At 42.9% G+C, this 14,232-nt stretch overlaps 2 protein-coding genes across 2 annotated transcripts in view; one reads left to right on the top strand and one right to left on the bottom strand.

Annotated features, from left to right (window-relative positions):
* Window positions 1–4,123, top strand: part of LOC138976483 (solute carrier organic anion transporter family member 2B1-like) — a 30,065-nt gene extending 25,942 nt beyond the window's left edge. The window contains exons 12-13 of the mRNA XM_070349344.1: window positions 211–275; window positions 1,615–4,123. Coding sequence (XP_070205445.1) covers window positions 211–275; window positions 1,615–1,928 — 379 coding nt within the window. The 3' untranslated portion in view covers window positions 1,929–4,123. The remainder of the gene's footprint in view (window positions 1–210; window positions 276–1,614) is intronic.
* A 3,420-nt stretch (window positions 4,124–7,543) lies between these two features.
* LOC138976477 (glutamic acid-rich protein-like) lies at window positions 7,544–11,970 on the bottom strand. Its single transcript, XM_070349331.1, has 2 exons — window positions 11,391–11,970; window positions 7,544–9,924 (listed from the first exon to the last, which is right to left on the bottom strand). The coding sequence occupies exon 2, from the start codon at window positions 8,927–8,929 to the stop codon at window positions 8,324–8,326; it is 606 nt and encodes a 201-aa protein (XP_070205432.1). The 5' UTR covers window positions 8,930–9,924; window positions 11,391–11,970; the 3' UTR covers window positions 7,544–8,323.
* Window positions 11,971–14,232: the final 2,262 nt, after the last annotated feature.

The following is a 14,232-nucleotide window of genomic DNA, read 5'->3' as shown; positions in this document are numbered from 1 at the left end:
GAGAAATATAAAGACAGGGAGGCGTTAAGTCCTTTTTTAATATTTTTTTCCATAAGATAATTTATAAATCTTAAATATAGGGTATCAGACTTTTGCACAAAAATCACCAATAAAACTGGTAGTAGGATCTGGTAGACTTACACAGTTATTAACTATGGACACTATGGATACTTACAATAACTCCTTCAAACTTATTTTCTGTCCTCCTAGGACAATGTCAGAGCACGACAAAACGCTGGGACTGGGCTTGTTGTCTTTCACCATGTCACTTGTCGGTAGGTACCCGGTATATCTGTTTTGAGAATTCGGGCTCTGTGTCTCAGAGCAACTATTTTCTTTCCCACGCGTTTTCGTCCTTGTCTTTCCGTTTTTCTTGTGCGGTTGTCTGTGTGTTCTTCCACCTTTTTTTTCTCTGCCTAGAAACCTCTGTTTGACTTTCCATGTCATGTATTTTGAATACAATAAAGTACCCGGTACTGTTTTGTGTAATAATAATATAGATGTTGAAAAGCATCCGAGAAAAACCTCAACGCTAAACTTATTAACGTTAACACACAAACGAACACTGCTGATTCCTACGACTCACTGATGTAGTGTCCTCAGTCTGAAACTGGTGTCTGTACCTGATGGTAGTGAGCAAATGATGTTGTATTTCTATTCATTTCGGTATTAAGACAGTCAATATGGCTGCCCCAAAATCTACGTAAACACGGTCCTTAATTGAGTCGTGAAGTCTTTCTTTTTTTTTACTTTTTTTTTTTTACCGAAAACTCAATGCTAAAGCTTCGTGCGGCCAGCTGCGCAAAGTTATACTTCGCGTAGTCGACTTCGCCGAGTTAAGGGCAGGCTTAAACAACCCACCATATCTCCAAGAAAAGAACTCTGGGCATTTTGTCATGCACACTAGCTGTGTAGGGGACGGTTGCCTAATATGGACCGGTTCCTGATATGGACCACCTCCTGTTCTGGCAAAATAACGGTGCTAGAGCGATCAAAACAATTTTATTCGCTGTATTTATCCTCTCTGGATAAATTGCACATGTCAAAACTGTTGTAGAAACACAATTCGTTAAGAAGCAAGCTGAAAATAAAATATAACTAGACCTCGAGCTTTCAAAAAAAAACAAAAAAACAAATAATCTTCTTTTTGTGGAAGTTGATACTGTAATTTCATTTTTTCTCTCTCTGTTTTTGATGTTTCTGTAGTTTACTGTTGTGCTTTAAATGACGTTCTCGTCAAACCGAAACAGATAAACCTAAAGCATATTTGAATTATCTGACTTGCACACTAAGTTGTATCATGTTATTTTGAAGTATGCTCCCATGTTCATATATGGACCAGTTGTGAATCTTTTAATTACATTTTTGCTGAATGTCTATAAAAGCTAATTCGCTCTAATTAGGCCTAATGGTTAACAAAAGAGAGAAGTACTACCAAACACAAAATGAAACTTCTTTGCAAAAAAAACCAAGCTAGTTAACAGCATGAAACAATTAGTGGTCCATATTAGACAACCTTCTCCTAAGTATGTGTTGTGTGCATGTACATTACACCACTACAACTGATTATACAGTTGAGTCTGAACTTACTCAAAATGTCTCTCTATTTTTCAGGGTTTATGCCTGGACCCATCGTCTACGGAGCAGTCATTGACCAAGCCTGTCTTATCTGGAGCAGCTCGTGTGGCAAGACAGGCGCATGCGCGCTGTATGACGTCACTCGGCTACGTCACAACTACATCGGAGTGGAAGTCGGCGGCAAAGCCGTGGCCCTTCTGCTGTTAGCTCTCGCTCTTTTGGTGCTGATGTGGCAGATTCGTACAGACCGAACCAAAGACGAAGAGCAAGTGCAGGAGAAATACGAGGAGGGTGATACAGAAAGCAAAAGAAATAAAAGACCGAAAGTTTTTGAAATGATGCGATTTTGAGCTGTTATTGACAAACACTGGGTGGTTTTATTTTTAGGCAGAACACAGTTACAACAAAGTTAACTGTGTGTGTGTGTGCGTTAATTGAAGGATTGGGCGGGTGGGTGAAGCGAGAGTGGGGGCTGATGGAGATTTGCTGGTTTTCTTTCCAAACAAATTCAAATTTGAGATGGTTGTTGGTGGGGCTTTTTCTTCTTCTAATTTTCCTAGTTTGTGTGTTCCCCGGGCACTTTGGAATAACCCGTCCCATATACATACAAATCGACAGGCCAAAAAGGATTTGAAACGATGTGATATTGAGATGTTTCCTTGGGGAAAAACACACTTTTTTTATGGAAAGCGTATTTTAGGATCAAACAAAATTCAATGGGGGGTTCGGTTGGAGGCGAGAAAAGTAGCTGTTATTGTTAATTTCTGATTGTTTGTTGGTTTGGTTTCAACATAATTGTGTTCAGAAACTTGAACATAGGTTGGCATGTAATACAACCGAAACACTTGGGACCACACAACAATCAATGCTTATAGTCAGTGTGGTTATGTATTGACATTTTCACAAAAAATGTCTTATACATGTGCTGTTTGTTTGTTGGTGTATTGTGTATTCTTTGTGGAACAACCAGTTGTGTGTGTGTGTGTGTGTGTGTGTGTGTGTGTGTGTGTGTGTGTGTGTGTGTGTGTGTGTGTGCACTCACGGACATACACACACTGACACAGACAGACAGACAGACAGACACACCGTTGTACAGAGCGGGTGCAGCCTGTGTGTGTATGTGTGTGTGTGTGTGTGTGTGTGTGTGTGTGTGTGTGTGTGTGTGTGTGTGTGTGTTTGTGTGTGTGTGTGTGTGTTACGAGCGATAGATCCACAACATGGATTTTCAGTTGTATTTTTTACTGTGCGCTTTGTTCGTGGATGGTATTGACACAAATTAGATGTTGTTTTGTTGTAAGTCTATTGTTGTAATATTTTGCTAGATTTGATATGCATTTAATGGTATTTGTAGTTAAAATGTTTAAAACGCGGAGAGCACATTATTCTTTGGTTCACGCTGTAAAAGTTGTCATTATTAATACAATAAAAATATCATCGTTGCAGTAGTAAGTATACTGTGTTTACTCCGCCCCCCCTCCTTCCTCAACCTAACCCTACCCCTCCCTATCCTTATCTTAGCGTGTTTTTAAAAGTTTGGTCGACACTTTGGTTGTTTGACGTTCAATTGTGACATACTCAGACATAGCAGTGGACAGGTTTATTTTTTAAACAGAACAAATATTGTGATAAATGTATTTAATGTTCTAATAAATGTACACTCTATGACAGTATGGTGATATGTTTGTGATTTGGTTACTTGATTGCCGGAAGAACTTTAGTTAAAAAAATCCTGGTAAAAACATACAACTAGTCTGTGCGACTTTTGCCATACATCAATTTAAAACCCCTTGACTACCGCGAACGTATCAAATACATACTTTGCTATAGAAAAACAAAATCACTACAATATTGCCATTTGAATTTGCAGCAAGATGATTGCCTCCCCTGGAGACCATTTTCTCAGTTTTGGTGTAATAGTCATTCTTTGTATGTTATGATTTTTAATTTATTAATTTTTTTAACTTAATTCTTCTGGCAGTCAAGTTTTGTGCTTTTTTTTAAATAGTGGCAGAGTAATTGTTCTGCAGAACAAAGATTGTGGTATACAACGTTGTTGTGTTATTTTTGTGACTTGGTTACTTAATCTGAGGTATTGCACAAGTGATTTAAAGATAGTATACCTAAGGCGCCACTTTGGAAAGTTTTCTGACAATTTGGATATTGACAAGTTCAAGGGACATTCGCTGTTCATGTACTTTCTACAACTAGAAGCAGACCGGGGAAACTGAACAATTCCTCTTGTGAAACCTAGAAGTACCACAACAAGTCAACATGCAGCAGAATGTGGAACTGTCTACATCACACACGCGCAAATAGTTTGTGTCTGTATGTGTGTGTGTGTGAAGCAAGAATAGAACATGGAGGGGGAGAGGTTTGTGTGTAAAGATGGAAAGAAGAAGAGATAATTATTCGAAAAAATCATTTGGCTGATTGTGTTTTCTTCGAAAAAGTGCCATAACTCCGTACAAAATATTGTTCAAGGTCTGAAATTATCAGATCACATTCTGAATATTGCAAGCTATCAAATAAAATCAAAAACTCAAAATCGATAATTTTGTCCATTATGACCCTTCTCGCAGAAATGGCCACAATTAGTGTTAAACTACGATGAGATTTTGGATGCACATCAAAAAGACATTTTCCTGACAAACGCTGAATAATGAATCAGTATTCTTCTTTATATACAATAACATTCATTTTGTACTGGCGCTTGTCTTCAGTTTGCAAAGCACACACATACACACAACTACCGGCACACACACCACTCGAAACACACACCCACACACACCCACACACACACACACACACGCACACACACACACACACCACTCAAAACGCACACACACATACCACACCGGTGACACTGTGACGGTTCCCCTACGCTTTGTGTTCGGTGCCCTGACCCTTTGTGTTCGGTTCCCACTCGGTTCCCACACGCCAAAATTCGCGGACAAAACATCCATTTATGGTAGTATTACGCAATGTTGCTCTCTGAGAATGGTCTTGTTAGATCTGTGAGTGTTTACACTACATGCCTAGGTGCTGTTGGATTGAAGGTTTTTGATATTTTAGCCGTTATTAGGTAGAATGCCTTCCACTTTACTGCAAAACTGCATCATTCGTAGCATCGGCAAGAAATATCCTACCAAAAAATGCCTGCTTGGAACTGTCCGTGGTCCAGCAAAAAGTTCAACATGTCTGTAGCAGACAGCCCAAGTTTCAAGATTGTAGGGCCATCCAAACAGCCGTAATAATAAAAACAACAAAAGTAGTCAGTGAAATTGGCTGTGTTCGGTCCCCCCACACTTTTGTGACGTAGGCGTGACGGTTCCCATAATTCATTGTGTCGGTCCCCACTTTCTGTGTCGGACCCCACTTTCGACCTAATTTCTCTGTGACGGACCCCACAACCAGCCTATTTTGTGTCGGTCCCCACACCTTCTTGGATTTATGACTTGCCGGTTACTTGTATCATTGTATTCATTGAATCTAATTGTCTCGGAGTTATTTTTCAGCAAAAACCAGCAAGGCAGCACCTTTTGTGATACCAAGTAAGTCAGATGACATCAGTATGTGTGTGTGTGTGTGTGTGTGTGTGTGTGTGTGTGTGAGAGAGAGAGAGAGAGAGAGAGAGAGAGAGAGAGAGAGAGAGAGAGAGAGAGAGAGAGAGAGAGTGAGAGAGAGAGAGAGAGATTGACACCTTTCCAGATCACTCCGGTTATGCGACACTACCGCGAGCGTCACTACCGCGTGTCACACTACCGCGAGTACGACACTACCGCGTGTAACACTACCGCGTGTCACACTACCGCGAGTACGACACTACCGCGAGTATAACACTGCCGCGTGTCACACTACCGCGCGTACCACAACCGCGAGTACCATAACCGTAGAGAGAACGCATGCAAACTTACTTCTTGTGAGTTTGTGTTCTAACTTTGATTGGAAGCAACCCATTCTATATGTATTCTGATAGTGTGTTCTGATCGTTTTGAGTTCTTGGTTAGCATGACAAACATTGAATTAGTGTTCAGAGAACAGACCAGGCCTTTTTGTTTTATATTTCAAGGAAACATTTCAACCTTTGCCTTCAGCCATGGAAGTCATAAAATGACACGCGGTAATGTTATACTCGCGGCCGGTAGTGTGACACGCGGTAGTGTTATACTCGCGGTAGTGTCGTACTCGCGGTAAGTTCTGTTTCCGTACCCGCGACAGCGGCAGCGACAAAAGAAAACGCGCGCAAACGCGTGACGTGTTTCCGTACTTGCGTTTTAAACATGCGGTAAAATCTGTAAACTCCCGCGTTGCCGCGCGACAACGCGAAAAAATCGCTCCAGGACCCTTTCAAAAAAATCGCGTCGCTTGCCGCTTGTCGCGCCGCTAACGCGTCGCGCGTGTGGAAACACTCCTGGTCATTTTCTATGTGCTTGATTTTCGTCGCGCCGCTGGAAAAACGCTGTCGCGGGTACGGAAACACAACTCTCTCTCTCTCTCTCTCTCTCTCTCTCTCTCTCTCTCTCTCTCTCTCTCTCTCTCTCTCTCTCTCTCTCTCTCTCTCTCACACACACACACACACACACACACACACACACACACACACATACTGATGTCATCTGACTTACTTGGTATCACAAAAGGTGCTGCCTTGCCGGTTTTTGCTGAAAAATAACTCCGAGACAATTAGATTCAATGAATACAATGATACAAGTAACCGGCAAGTCATAAATCCAAGAAGGTGTGGGGACCGACACAAAATAGGCTGGTTGTGGGGTCCGTCACAGAGAAATTAGGTCGAAAGTGGGGTCCGACACAGAAAGTGGGGACCGACACAATGAATTATGGGAACCGTCACGCCTACGTCACAAAAGTGTGGGGGGACCGAACACAGCCAATTTCACTGACTACTTTTGTTGTTTTTATTATTACGGCTGTTTGGATGGCCCTACAATCTTGAAACTTGGGCTGTCTGCTACAGACATGTTGAACTTTTTGCTGGACCACGGACAGTTCCAAGCAGGCATTTTTTGGTAGGATATTTCTTGCCGATGCTACGAATGATGCAGTTTTGCAGTAAAGTGGAAGGCATTCTACCTAATAACGGCTAAAATATCAAAAACCTTCAATCCAACAGCACCTAGGCATGTAGTGTAAACACTCACAGATCTAACAAGACCATTCTCAGAGAGCAACATTGCGTAATACTACCATAAATGGATGTTTTGTCCGCGAATTTTGGCGTGTGGGAACCGAGTGGGAACCGAACACAAAGGGTCAGGGCACCGAACACAAAGCGTAGGGGAACCGTCACAGTGTCACCGGTGTGCATACACACACACACCCACACTCACACACACACACGCGCGCGCGCGCACACACACACGCACCACACCAAACGTGCATATATCCATTATTTCATTTAACCGTAAGGGAACTAACAAATAGAACTTTAGCTTTCCACGGAGAGTAGAAACATGAACTGCAAGCGCTTAACATTTACAATTGTTTCAATCCTTGGGCTTCGGTTGCGTTATAGTGGACATAACGGTTGTACCTGTGACAACCTTTGACCAGCCCAACGCATCTCTAAACTGCAGGCAGCCTGTCATACCAGGTCAAGCATGGCATTATACGATGTTTTCGAATACCTCTGACGAGTGTGTATGGTTTGTGAAATTGTGAATACTCTTGCTTTCATTGAGGCAAACTTTCCACACGGGCTCCTAGTCCACGTGTTTCAGACACACCCCTTGCCAGCCACTGGCCTATAATGCCACGGGGGACCGGTTACGTTTGACTTAATAAAAGCAAGAGTATTTGCTCTTTCACAGCCCATACACACCCGTCAGAGGTATTCGAAAACATCGTATAATGCCATGCTTGACCTGGTATGACAGGCTGCCTGCAGTTTAGAGATGCGTTGGGCTGCCTATAGCATGTTTAGACAGGATAATACACAGTCTCGAAGAGGTCTCACACCACATGTGCCAATATATTTTCTTTTATAAGATTCTGTGTGTGTGTGTGTGTGTGTGTGTGTGTGTGTGTGTGTGTGTGCCGCATAGGCTGGCTATAACATGTCTTTATATAATTTAAATTTGACCTCCTCCTCCCCCCCCCACACTCTCCACCACCACCGCCCCCTAGTTCTTTCGATTTGCTCTGGTGTATGTCTTTCCTGATCTCTCGATCTTCTAGCCAGAGCTAATTCCACCGAGACACATATCTTCGCGAATGCTGCGTCGTTCTGTTCTCACGTGTATACACAAATATAAATAAACTTTTAACAAGGCATGCGGCACACACAATAACAAGGCACACACACAGTCGCTGTGTCATTCGTAGTGTAAGGCAACATCCTCCCCCTTGCTTTGCATCTATGGTGTCTCCTGCTCTGTTACGAACAGTACGCGCACTCTCCGCTTCATTTCGCGAGTGTATGGTATGACTGAAATGATGCCCCCCTCCTTGATCAGTAGAGTAATTTCGTACCTATAGGGACGTTAATTCTCCAGTAAAACTAAAACATGAATCCTTGAGGCTTCGTACACAGATCATCTGGACCAGTATGCATCAGTGCTAGCCTGCATGATCACCCGCATAACCCACTGGAGTCAAGTTCACCCGGAAAAATAGTCATCCTCTTGAATCTTCTCGAGTAGCCAACAACGTCAGAGCCAGAATGAAAAAGAAGATCCTCCATCGTGGTTCACCATAGTCAATAACGCCAGGCAGGTTTTATTTCTCAGGGAAGAAAGTAGTCCGAAGCAATGCTCCAAGGGCACACAATCACCTCGAGCAGCGACACCCAGAGAGCAGGGATGAGCATGACGCAAGCCAATACCGTCAGAGCCAAAATGAAAAGGAAGATCACCAGACCCACCATGGCAATAGCAACCTCCTGGTAGTTTGCCTCTGCCATTCCGTGCTGCAAGAGCGTCGCGACCTCTGTAGCTGAGTTGCTGAAGAGAGCGGAGGTGCCGTAAATCAGAGACCCGATGGTGAGCAGGAGGAGGAAGATGAAGAGGATGTGAGTCAGCGTGTGGAAGAGTCTCCAGACGAAACTGTGTGAAACAGAGGTGGAGCTTTCTGCTGGTGATCCTAGAGGTGAGGCACTTCTTCTTTCCCTCTCCCTCTCCTGCTTCTCCCTCTCCCTTTTCTCTTTTTTCTCCCTGTCTTTCTCCTCCCTCTCCCTTTTGTCTTTCTCTCTCTTTTCTTTCTCCTTCTCCTTCTTTTTCTCTATTTTCTCCTTCTCTTTCTCTCGTTTCTCTCTGTTTTTGTCTTTCCGTCTTTGCTTTTCGGCTTCGACTCCGCCGGCGACTGTGCCATTCTCCTCCTTCTTGCTGAACATACTGTCGCCTAACACAAGAGCATCTGATGACAGCGAGATTCCCGCACTGTTAAAAAAAACGTCCAGTCTAATATCTTGCTCAGTCTTCCGAGATGTCCCGATGCACGGTCAGGTTGGATTGATGCTGACGCTGCTGCAGTTCCTGCTCCTTTGTTTCCTACACGAGCGTCTCGTGTTCTTGTTACGGGCAAACCGGAGATTCCCGCCTTAAGACGTAGACGGTCTTCCAGCACCTGAACTGGACGGTCTGGGATGTTCCGATCAAAACCACGAGTCTTTGAAGAGTTGCTCAAACAGATTGCAAGTCTCTCCCAAGGATTCTAAGGAAAGTGATTGCTGTGGGACTCTATCAGCTGGACCTGTATTTGATCCAGATGGTGCGTTAAGTAATGTCTCCTTTGGTCTTTGTCTTGATGATGTGTACCTGCCGAAATCAGAACCAGATTTTTTTAAATTGGCAGCTGAAGCGTATCTGCAAAGCGAGGCTAAACTTTCCTGTTCAGAATCTGAAAACGTTAAGCTTTTGGGGCCAATATTCTCTGCTTCTGGTTTTCTGTCTTTGCTTTGGCGAATGTCTTCGGGCGTTGAAGACGTCCCTGGTACTGCTTGACCTTGAGTGACCTTGGCTGTTTCTGTTTGAACAACGTCTTGGTTTCTTCTTTGTGGAAAACCCGTTTCACGCCTTATCGACCCCAAAAGACTGCTCTCTTCGTCACATTTTACCCTGTTCTTCGTGTCAGTGGGATCTGTTTCAGCCAATCTTGTATCGTCTGTTTCTCCCTGCTCCTCTCTTTCTAACAAACCCCCAGGGGATGAGTTATGAAATGGGTCAAAGTTTATGTTCCGCTTTAAACCTAGGGCCTTTGATGAGATCTTTCTTGCTGTGCCAGCTGTGTGCCTTGGTAGGAAAGCTGCTTGCGAGCTGGATTCTTGTACTCTCCTCTCTGAAGCAAAGAGTTGATCCACCGACCCATTCTCTTTACCAAGGCTTTTTTCTGTAAAAGAAAAAGTTACGCCTTTAAAATGTGAAAGGAATACCTTATGAGTAACATCATAGCATCTTGAATATGATTATGATGAAACTATCGACTAGACAGGAAAAAAGCAAGAGTGTCACGTACCTTATGTACGCGTTGCAGAATATATCGAAAAGCCTTAAATGTCATGATAAAGGCAAACAGAGTGACATCTTGAATGTGATGACGAAGGTATCGACTTGACATAAATATATTAAGAAATATATTGTGTAATGTCACAGGAATAAAGTAAGAGTGACATGTTGAATGTGATGACGACTAGACAGAAATAAAGTAAGGGTGACATCTTGAATGTTATAATGAAGATGTCGACTAGACATATATATATAAAGTAAAGATGACATCTTGAATATTATGACGAAAATGTCGACTAGACAGAAATGAAGTAACGGTGACATATTCGATGTGATGATGAAAATGTCGACTAGAATGTCGACTAGACTGCAACAAAGTAAGGGTGACATCTTGAATGTTATGGTGAAGATATCGACTAGACAGGAATAAATAAAGTTGACATCTTGAATGTAATGATAAAAATGTCGACTAGACAGGAATAAATTAAGGGATACATCCTGAATGTAAATGATGAAAATGTCGACTAGACTGCAAAAAAGTAAGGGTGACATCCTGAATGTGATAATAATAAAGATGTCGACTGGACAGGAATAAAGTGAGGTCGACATCTTGAATGTGATCAATAAGAGGTACTCATAACAGGAAAAAAAAGTGATAATGACATCTGGAATGTTAAGGTGAAACTGTCGGTGAAAAATACGCAGAAGTTTGAACAACTGAGCAGCAACATGACCAGTTAACCAGTCGGTCTATTATAAACAGTCAACAAATCAATCACCCGCTCAATCACTTCATCACAACCAAGCAATTAATCAACCAACAAATCAATCATTCGAGCAATAATGCAAGCAACCAATCAAGCAACCAACCAACAAGTCGATCAGGCAACCAACCAACCAATCAATCAATCAATCATCCGAGTGTCCGCTTTCTCAGTCTCCTTGTCGGTGGCAAATTGTAGCTCACAGACTTAATCTTATGTTTGTATTATCACCAGCACGTTATCTATTGTGGATTACATGCAGTGTTCATTAACATAGTTTATTCTGACATTGTGTCAGTCAGTCAGTTCGTCCATTCATCAGTCAGTCAGTCAGTCAATTAGTCAATCAATCTATCACCGTTTCAGATTAACTTCTCTCCTTAAATATAGTTTCTTCTCCTGCGATCTCCTCCGAGTTTCCTCTTCTTTGTTGTGGAAATCATTTAGAAAAAATCTATCGAACGCTACACAACAAGGAGAAGTGATACAATAAGAAAGTGCAGAAAACACACACACACACACACACACACACACACACACACACACACACACACACACACACACACACACACACACACACACTTACCGATTAACAGTTCCACTAGATGACGTTCGACAATTAAGATATCTTCTCTGTCTTCCCGATCAAAGGGACAGCCTACCCGCTCCCATTCCGATGAGGGCCACTGTTGTTGTTTTTGTTTCTTTGCCATGTGTCCTGAAGGGGGCAAGCACACCACCCTTCTGTCTTGCCCGTACTAGCCATCTCAAGCCGAACTTCAAACAGAGTTTGTTGTCCTTGATCAGTGGTCACCAGGCCAGTCATTGCACGGACAACCTGTCCTCTTGGACCAAACCATTTGACTGCTTTCGTCGGACAGTTGTATACTAGGGTTTGGAGTTATTCAGAGGCACTTTTCGTTTGACTTCACAACAACAGATTTCAAATCGTCTCAAGCCTAATCTCAAGCATGATTTTAAACCCTGCTTCAATTGTCATCAGGCCAGACATTGAGCCTCTGGGACTGAACCAATTGGCTGCTATCATCTGGAAGTTGTAGATTAGGATTTGGAACTATGCAGAAGCGCTTTCCTTTTTGAGTTCAAAACGATGCACCACAAAGCGTCTGCACTCAGAAGCACGAACGAACACACGTGAACAATATCGGCGAAAAGAACAAGTTCAAAGTGGAATGTGAGAAGTTACGTCATGCGTGACGATTTCGCGCGACTGAAAGTGACGTAACCTTTTCTTCTTTCCTTTCAGAATGCCTTATTACCGACATTTACGGAATTGAAACGTGAGAGAAACCTGGGCCTGTGGATTTTCATCCCAACCTAGCAAGAACGACAATTACTTAGCTTTTATCATAACTTACCAACTTCCCTTTTGCTTGAAAAAAAGTTTTAAAAAAGGGGTTGTAGTTGGAATTGCACAATTCAAGGGAGGTAAACACTGTTACTGGTAATAAAAGTCACACCATGAGACTCAGTTTACATCCCTTGGACTGCTGTCAAGAACACAGTAAATGTAATCAGTCTAGTGTGTGTGTGTGTGTGTGTGTGTGTGTGTGTGTGTGTGTGTGTGTGTGTGTTTTTGTCTGCGTGTGTGTGTGTGTGTGTGTGTGTGTGTGTGTGTGTTTGTCTGCGTGTGTGTTTGTGTGTGTGATAGTTTGTGTTTGTGTGTGTGTGTGTGTGTGTGTGCGTGCGTACATGCGTGCGTACGTACGTGCGTGCGTGCGTACATTCGTTCGTGCAATTGTTTGTTTAAGTGTTTGTGTATGATACCTACCCATAATCGCATACACGTACACATACAAGTCCTCTCTGCCTCGCCTCTGCTTCTGTTTAACAGATTATCATTGTTTCAATTAGTTCCTTTGTTGTTGATGTTGATTTTGTTGTTGTTGCTGTTGTTGTTGTTGTTGTTGTTTTTGTTGTTGTTGTTGTCGTCGTCCTCGTCGTCGTTGTGATTGTTGTTGTTGCAGTACGGTTGCCTCTCAGACGATTGCCTGTCTTTATCACTTCTGTCTCACTGGCGCCGTGTTTGACGTGGCGGTGAAAAATCAAAATTACTGTCTACAGAAACTACCTCACCTGTTTGACAGTTCATTTGAGCGCTTCGCTGCCTGGCGCAGCTAACTTGGTCGGGCAAATTAAGACAGCTTTCAGACACCGTCTCTCGTCAGACATGTATACGTTTACGTCATCGGAGACTTGGAAAGTTTGAACTCCAGAACCAGTTTCTAAAATGTTAGCAGCTACTTGCCTAATGAAAAAGGCCTGGTCGGAGGGGGGGGGGGGGGGTGCGGAAGAGAGGGGTAGTAATGTTCTTTTTGCCTCTAGTCCAGAATTTGATAGTCAGCAAGTGCCAAACACACACACACACACACAGACACACACAGACACAGACACACAGACACAGACACAGACACACACACACACACACACACACACACACACACACACACACACACACACACACACACACACACACACATATGCAGAGAGAGAGAGAGAGAGAGAGAGAGAGAGAGAGAGAGAGAGAGAGAGAGAGAGAGAGAGCGAGAGAGAGAGAGACAGACAGAGACAGACAGAGACAGACAGAGAGAGAGAGAGATGATGATGATGATGATGATGATATCCTTATCGTGACAAATAAACAGGCAATCTTTGATTTTGCTTTGCATTTGAATAAAAAGTCACAGAACAATTCAATGACGTCAAGTTCTTCTGCTCAAAACAGAGAGATATAGAATATTCTATATCTCTGTGGCTCAAAATTGTCACGAATTACGTACATTGCACATTTTGCATCACAGCCTGTTCCTCTTTAAAGATATATCCACGTGTTTCGATTTCTGAACAGAGAACTCGTAGGCTATCTGTCTCTACTCAGCGCTGTGGTGAAAACAGATCATTTGCTCCGCTTATTTCCTATTTCGTCTGAGGAACAAACTCATGTACGAGTATATATATCCAAAAGGACAGCTTCTTCTTATAATTTCTGATGGTTCTTTCACCCTGAACAAGAAGCATCACACTTTTTGAAAGTTTTTCTTGAAATGGGTTACACGAGTGATCGTGAGCCAAAGGGTTGTTCGTGTGTTTGCTTCCTTTCTGTACGCATGGAAAAGGAAAACACGTGGCCATCTCCGGAATGGGAAAGGGTAACATGCCCCTTCATTGGTGAAGACAGAAAAGATCTCTTGTCTGTCGAGCAATATATGGAGGGACTGTAAAGTGAATCACAAAGACCGAACACACTCAAACGCACAAGCACACACACACACACACACTCACACACACACACACACACACACTCTCACACACGCACACACACACACACACACACACACGCACGCACACACACACACACACACACACACACACACACACACACACACACACACACACACACACACACG

The sequence above is a fragment of the Littorina saxatilis genome, linkage group LG1 (genome assembly GCF_037325665.1).
Source record: "Littorina saxatilis isolate snail1 linkage group LG1, US_GU_Lsax_2.0, whole genome shotgun sequence".
In the NCBI taxonomy this organism is placed as follows: Eukaryota; Metazoa; Mollusca; class Gastropoda; order Littorinimorpha; family Littorinidae; genus Littorina; species Littorina saxatilis.
The sequence above is the reverse complement of the archived record's forward strand: the minus strand, read 5'-3'. Positions and strand labels throughout refer to the sequence as shown.